The sequence below is a fragment of the Salminus brasiliensis genome, chromosome 4 (genome assembly GCF_030463535.1).
Source record: "Salminus brasiliensis chromosome 4, fSalBra1.hap2, whole genome shotgun sequence".
Taxonomy (NCBI): domain Eukaryota; kingdom Metazoa; phylum Chordata; class Actinopteri; order Characiformes; family Bryconidae; genus Salminus; species Salminus brasiliensis.
Window position 1 is genome coordinate 45,534,192 of NC_132881.1, and position 7,626 is coordinate 45,541,817.

Sequence of the window (7,626 nt, forward strand, 5' to 3'; positions counted from 1 at the left end):
GTTTATAAAAGCCAAAAATGGTTAAATATGGTTTTTCAATGGCATCCCTCAAATATCCCTTGGTAACACCTTTATTTTTAAAGTGAAAACAGAAATTGCTTAAAATAGCTTTATTTAATTTTAGCATTTTGGAATCAAACTCTTCATATACTGTCATATACTTTATATTTAGTATAATTATATTTATTTTCACTATGAGATTCATGTGCTCTGTGTACTATGTCTCTGGACCCTATGACTGTTGATAGAGTAATTCCTTGAATCAGGAATGCCCCATCTTAGGTCACAGAACATTCTGAACCACCTACGTGCCTCATGTCAGAAACCAGCTTCTCTAAACTTTCCCAGTCAGACGTCTGGCTTGGATTAACCCCCCCCCCCCCCCCCCCCCACCCCCCAAACAGTTCAGATATGACAGTTAATTCCAAGCTAGAAGATAAGCTGAGATTCAGAAACTCCACGGTCATTCCCAGCGTTTACTGTCCATCCGCCACCAGCAGACATACCTCTACCTCTACTTTCAGGAAGGCCACGGTTCCACAGTGCCCTCCCTCCACACACTTCTGTAGTGCATTGAGTTTTCTCCTCCGAGCGCGGCGTGAAGTGAAGAGGTCCGTGCGGAGATCACAGCTTAGCGCACTCCTCCCAGTGGTTCATGTATTCCACCGTGTTTTTGTCGTCGTACATGGTCATGCACCGCGGGCACATCAGGTCAGTGGAGCCCTGCGCTGGTGACTGACTGACCGTCCGTTTTGTGCTGGCCTCTGGAGGACTGTTCCTAAGCAGAGGTTCGGCCGTTTCCGTCTGCTTGCGGGACGGTTTCTTCAGGCTGATGGGGAGCCGCCGTGTTGGCTGGGGTTCATTGACATGCTGTGTAAAGGAAGATACGGGACGGTCAGAAAACCGTGATGTGAACACGACACTTTATAGGAGTTTAATAAGACAACTAACAATAATGATTTTTGGAAATGGCTGATTAATAATAATTAATAATACTGGCTCGTAACTCCAAAAATGCAACTTTACAGTAGAAGGAAAAACATCTTAACTTTCAATGGAAATCAATGTAAGTGTATTTTAGTCCAAGCCATTTCTGAGCATTTCTATTGGTCCACTCGTCACAATTTTGCCACAATGTGCGGGACAACTGCCAGATTCATATTGTGCCAAAAAGTAACAAACGATGCCAAAAAACTACAAACAGTGGCGATATTTTAGCTGTTCTGCCTGGACCACAGTGTCTCAGTCTCAGTCTAGTTCAGTTTTTAATAGCTCGCCTTGCTTATTTCCCACGTCCCTGTGCGATCCAAGACCACAATTATCTTATAGTGTTTATAGCCATTTCAGGAAGATGCTGACTGGCTTGCCTGTGCGTGGATTTGCAGCTGGAGACGGGCCACTTCATCCTCAAGGTCCAGGATTTTGCCCTGAGCCCTTTCCCTGTCGGCTCTCTCGGACTTAAAATCTTCGATGTAAGCCAGGACCTGGAAAGAACATGGAGACATGCAACATCAGTCACTGTAAATGATGTAATAAACCGTGTAGTTTAATAGTAGCATGTTCACTTAATTGGGAATAAACTGATACGGCACCTAAATACTGTTCCACAAAAGAAATTTAATGTTATAGAAATATATTTTTCATATTTTTTTCATAATTAACAGTTTACTTTGGGTTAAAATCCATATATTAATTAGTCTTTTGTTAGTTGATTGACTTGAAGAAAGTAAGGCCACTTCTTTTAACCCCTTAACACTCTATCACACACTAAGGTGTATTACTCAGTAACTACAGGGACTGCTGAACAGCCTGCTGGAACTTTTCTCTGCCAATAGAAAAAACAACAGCACTTCCGGCCTGCTGGCAGGTCACAGGCTGTTAAAGGGGTAAAGTAAAATCAGTGTTTACAGTTAATCCTAAAATAAGAGCTGACCAAAGTAAACAAAACTACCTTGTATGTCCAAAAATAGCAACTTTACAGGAGAAGGAAAAATCCTTCTCAACGTTCAATGGAGGTCAATGTAAAAAGACTTTATTCCAGGTCATTCTGGAGCATTTCTATTGGTCCGTTCATCATAACATTGTGACAGATTCACAATATGTCAAAAGGTAAACATTGCATTGCAGGACAGCAACGACATGACTGTATAATTTGGCCCAGGCTTCAAGACCATCAACAAGCCTGCTTAATTTCCCACAGTGCCGAAGTGGAGGTGGTCTATGGACAGACCCACTGACCGCCACAAAGAGAGGAGTGTGTTTGTGTGGTTGGTAATGACCTGCTGCTCCAGCATCTGAATGCGCTCATGGTCTCTCAGCGAGCCGTTGTTTCTCTCTTGGCTCAGCCTCTCGCACTCCAGCATCTTCTCCTTTAGCAGGCCGTTCAGGCGGCCGATCTCCTGCTGGAAAAGAGCCGTGTTGCCCGCAGCCGCTGTGCCCGGAGACAGCGCGGACCCGGGGCCGGCCAGGCCGTTAGACTCCTTCAACTTCTGACACAGCTCCCTCACATAATCTTCTCTGCTCAAGTCATACTTCTGCCACCTCGAGTTCAGGTTCTCCACCTGAGGAGGGAGCAGGAGCCGAGGAATGGTGAGAGGAACACACTTTCAAAATCACGCTGGTTATTAAAACACACTGAATACTTGGGAATCAACTTTTTTTTTAAGTGTAATGATGGTTTTGAAAAGATTTTTTACATATTAATGGTGGAGGGGATTTATTTTTTTGGGTTGTATCACAGCTTTATCCTCATTAGCATCACATATGATGTTTACAAGCTCAGAAAACACACGTGGGTTCACTGGTCATCCCACATACAATGACTACACTGTGTTTTCCACCATGACGACCCCTTGTTCTTATCACTTCCACTTTGTTTACATCTCAGCTGAAGCTTGTAGAGCTTGGGAGAAACCACTGGAATTCACCTTTCAACACTTTTATGTGTTATTTCATTTGTTCCTCAGCAGAATACCATTTTTTTCCATCTGTGGACACCCATAATGGCCTCAAATAGTGGGTCTTACTTACATATGTCACTCTCTTTTTGAGCTGCTGGTTCTCATCCTTCAGTTTGCAGACTACCGTGTTCAGACGAGCAGCCTCAGAGGAATCAATCATCTGGTGGAAAAGCACAAAGAGAACATGATCGTCTGCCCAGATGCACACAAACACAAAAACACATGGCAAGAACAATGTGCCTGTGTCTCTTAGTGCTCTTTAACATCTGCGCATCTTCTAAAATATGAACACCTTTCATAACTTTACCGGAGAACTATAAACTACTCCTAACTTCTAATGTAAGCTGATGAAATCTGGATTTACTGCCCCTTTCCAGAAGAACTGTGCTTCTGATAGTGGCCAGATGCTGTCAAACGATGACCTCTGACACCTATCTAAAGCCTAGAAATGAAGCCTAGGCCTGGACTTAACAGCAAGTATGTAGAGTCACCATTAAAATGGTCATTTAGACTAAGATTCAGGCCACCAAAGGTTCACAGAGTCTAGCCTTCACCCATACACACCTCATTAACTTTGTGCTCAGGGTTGTGGCCCTTCTCCAGCCTCCCCAGAAGCTCCTGGCACACTCGGACCGTGGCCCCCAGCTGCACTCTCAGCTGCGCAGCATCTTCTGCCAGCGAGTTATACAGGACGTCCTTGGTGGCCTGTGTCCGGTCCCGCTCTGCCAGGACGGTGCGCAGGTGCTGGATCTCCTGGTCCTTCTCGTGCTCAGGGCTCTGCCGTACACTCTCCAGCTCCTGCTCCTTCTCCTTCAGCTTCTGCTGCAGCCCCTGGATCTCCTAAAGGAAGCAGAGGACGGGCTTTAAACTACCGTACCTAAACTGCTGAGAGGCGGATGGAACTCCTGTGGCGACAGTTTAAGGTAAGGAACCAGTTATGATCTACAGGTGTTTAGTGAGTATTTGGATGGCGTTGATGTTTTTGGCTACAGGTGCTTGGGGAAAGCCATTGCACGTCAATACTACAGCGGCCGGCTACAGACTAGTCGGGACAGTCGGGAAATAGGTATTTGTAGATGTTATAAACATCAGGAGAAGCGATAAACTTCGCGTTTATGAAGATTGACGAGTTTTATAAGTGAGGGGTGAGAGATTTGATGATATTTTATGGATGCTGTGATATGTGATGTGTGGATATGCTATTTTGGATGTACTGTGGACATTTCATTAAAAAGACAAGACATAATTGAGCTGATTCACTGATCATTTATAATGATTGTGGTCATAATTTAGGATCATATTTTTTCAAATGCACCTGTGCTGTACTTTTTGTTTTGGTTGTTTTAACTTGGAAAATAATTATATAGTTTATAGAACTATAGAATAAAAAGTTAAACTAAGTAAAACAGATTATTGTTCCCTTATTGTTCTGCATTAAATTCCAGATCAATTTTTTTATGTTAAATATATGTTAAATATATTGTTTTTAACTGTTAAATGTAGTGTACAGCTTCTCAAACACCAGCAAAATTAAAGACCATGACTTTTATTGTGTTCTGATGCTGTGTTGCTTGTGTTTTCTGACTTTTTGAATCATCCTGATTCAGATTTGACTCCTAATACTGAATCGAACCCCTACTGAATCGAATCATGTATCATGATTCTTGATATTTCTGCCATATCACCCATCCCTACGTACAATAAACAACACAGCTCATGTTAGGAATATCTGTGATGGATTATTCTCCTGCAAATGTGCTGATTTACAACCCACACGGTGTCAGATAAATAAAATAAAGCACTCCAGTAAAGAACAACCCACAGAATCGACTCACTCGTTTGCTAGAATCCAGCTCCTGAGCTGCGTTCAGTTCTGCGTCCTTCAGCTTTTGCTTTAATCTACGAATTTCTTTACACAAGCTGCCCACCAGGGATTTAGAGGGTCCAACGGCGTCCTCTCCCTCGATGACACAGGTCCTCTCGTACTTGGCCAGCCTGGCCTGCAGGTCAGCTATCCTCCCGTCTTTGGCGAAGACCATCTGCCCCAGCCTGGCCATCTCCTCCTGGGTTTCGTGGTAAAACGTGTTGAGGGTCGAGCAGCTCCGCAGTTTGGTGACGTCGTCCTCCTTCTTAACGTGATCCATGGCACTGGGAGTGTGTGTGTGTGTGTGGAAGTGTGTGGAAGTGTGTGTTCAGAGTTTTTGTTTTTTGTTTTTTAAAGAAGAACAACAACAAGAAGAAGAAGAAGGAGGAGGAGGAGGAAAGCAGCTTGGTTGGAACAGCTTGGGTCTGGTAGAAAGTCCTCCTCGCCCTTATTCCATAAGTACGAGGGGTCTCTGTGCGCCGTGCGCTCTGGCTGAAGCTCTCCGTGCGCTCTCTCTCACACACGTCTGGTAAGACAGAAGGTCAGAGTTGTCAATTTCGAAATTATGTTCGCCACTCGGGGATTTCCTGAGGGACTTCCCCTTGCCCATCTCGCGCAGCTTTTTTTCTAACCTCCCTTTTTCTCGTTCTCCACTTCACTTCAGCGTCGGAGAGCACAGTGTTCAGCCTCCTGAACATTCATCTGTTCCGTCCAGTGCCACAGAGTCACAGGCTCTTCAGGTGCTCTTCACACTTTTCAGGCATTTTTACTTTGCTACTTTGCATCCAGTGGCTGGGCTCTGAGAACAGAGCTGAGCAGTGCGCATGCGCACGCACACCGACCTCCCTTCCTCTTGCTGTTATGGAGGCCAGTGGTTGGACTGCTTCTCGTCAGGTTGGGTAGGAGAGCTCATAGAGGAACATCATAGTGTAGCTTCCAGGACCCTTGGTCCTTCCAAGGGTTTCTCCTTGGAGTCATGTGGAGCTGTTTGTCTCAAAACCCTTCCTGGTGTCTACAGTTCACAGCTCTGTATGGACAGTAGGTAATGTTGATGATGGGAAAATACTGGTAAATCCCTAATAATAGGTTTTCTTAAGGGACTATTTGGCCTTACAACACCTTCCACCTTCTGCCATTATCCCCCTAGACCCTGGGTTTGAGCCCACAATTCATTGTAGGCGCCAGGAATTCTGGTTCTCGTCAGGTTGGGTAGGAGAGCTGATAGAGGAACATCATAGTGTAGCTTCCAGGACCCTTGGTCCTTCCAAGGGTTTCTCCTTGGAGTCATGTGGAGCTGTTTGTCTCAAAACCTTCCTGGTGTCCACAGTTCAAATATAGCATTTTTATTTATCATCCAAAGCCAATCTTGAACCTACACATGTGTTCTGAGCTCTGTATGGACAGTAGGTAATGTTGATGATGGGAAAATACTGGTAAATCCCTAATAACAGGTTTTCTTAAGGGACTATTTGGCCTTACAACACCTTGCACTCTCCGCCATTATCCCCCTAGACCCTGGGTTTGAGCCCACAATTCATTGTAGGCACCAGGAATTCTGGTTCTCGTCAGGTTGGGTAGGAGAGCTGATAGAGGAACATCATAGTGTAGCTTCCAGGACCCTTGGTCCTTCCAAGGGTCTCTCGAGTCTTGTAGAGCTGTCTCAAAACCTTCCTGGTGTCTACAGTTCAAATATAGCCTTTTTATTTATCATCCAAAGCCACTTAGGTAGGTAATGTTGACGATGGTAAAATACTGGTAAATCCCGAATGAGAAGTTCTCTCAAGGGACTATTTGGCCTTACAACACCCTGCAGTTACCCCTCCACCATAATCCCCTTAGACCCTGGGTTTGAGCATCATAGTGTAGCTTCCGAAACCCAGTTCATCCAGTTAAGACTGAATCCAGACCCTTGGTCCTTCCAAGGGTTTCTCGAGTCATGTAGAGCTGTTTGTTGGGAAGTCAGATAAGCCTGGAACCAAACCTCCATATGGGCCCTGTATGGGATATGGATGCCCACCAGTGTCAGTGATGTGACCAGACGTTTGTTAAACATGGGCCCCATCTGGGTTGTACACTGCATACAGGGTCTATAGGGGCCCATGTGAGATTAAGGTGGGCTGTATTGATGTGGGTCCATTTGGGAAGCCCTAATGGGTCCCAGTAAAAATGCATGTACAAACCACTCATAGTCCATGCCCACCTGGAACCCACCTAGCCCATGTTTCACCGTGTAAGCTTACATGGGCATATTGGCATATTTGCATAAAAAGCTTGTATCTCTTTTCAGGAGAATGAAAAAAAAAAAAGCTTTCAATGGAAGTTGACGTAAAAAGATTTCCTATTAGAGCAGTTCTATTCATCCATTAATAATACAATTGAAAAAAATCTTAGGAATAATTTAAAGAACAACAGCCAGATTCACGTTATGTCAAAAAGTTAAAAAAGGACAAATGGAGATACAAGGTCTTTGACAAACAGCAAACAGTTCTGACTACAGTTTACTATCATTCATATTTATTTGTATTTATCCTACATGAATTTACAGCTCTAACTTCATATGAAGGCTAATGGACAGCATTAAACAGTGGGTGTAGTCTGGAGATGAAGTAATCTGGAGCTACGTCAGTACTATAATTTCCTTGATGTTTGAACATCACTCCAACCATTTAAACTCTTCTCCTCTGTCTGTGTGGATCACATCCCCCCGACGCCAAAACAGCATGAGGTAGCTTTCCCAGAGATTCATGGAAAAGTGCACAAACGCAGCAGTTTAAGGCCTCGGTCTGAGGTTTTTTAGGGGCA

General features: G+C 44.3%; 1 protein-coding gene across 2 annotated transcripts; it reads right to left on the reverse strand.

Moving 5' to 3' along the window:
• Positions 1 to 420: 420 nt before the first annotated feature.
• On the reverse strand, positions 421 to 5,337 carry tnip2 (TNFAIP3 interacting protein 2). Of its 2 annotated transcripts, none has more exons than XM_072677144.1 (6): positions 4,889 to 5,337; positions 3,525 to 3,800; positions 3,031 to 3,120; positions 2,280 to 2,561; positions 1,368 to 1,484; positions 421 to 870 (listed from the first exon to the last, which is right to left on the reverse strand). In XM_072677144.1, exons 1-6 carry the CDS (start codon positions 5,102 to 5,104, stop codon positions 625 to 627), a joined length of 1,227 nt encoding a protein of 408 aa, XP_072533245.1. In that variant the 5' UTR covers positions 5,105 to 5,337; the 3' UTR covers positions 421 to 624. The 2 variants fall into 2 exon arrangements, with proteins under 2 accessions (XP_072533245.1, XP_072533244.1); XM_072677143.1 differs by having other exon boundaries at positions 4,796 to 5,337.
• Between the last annotated feature and the right edge of the window lie 2,289 nt (positions 5,338 to 7,626).

Excerpts from the sequence above, each read along its gene's own strand:
- tnip2 (XM_072677143.1), bottom strand. The coding sequence starts at position 5,104 with ATGGATCACGTTAAGAAGGAGGACGACGTCACCAAACTGCGGAGCTGC. Across the intron at positions 3,801-4,795 it reads AGCTGGATTCTAGCAAACGA|GAGATCCAGGGGCTGCAGCA; the intron begins GTGAGTCGATTC and ends TGCTTCCTTTAG. Across the intron at positions 1,485-2,279 it reads TTCAGATGCTGGAGCAGCAG|GTCCTGGCTTACATCGAAGA; the intron begins GTCATTACCAAC and ends TGTTCTTTCCAG.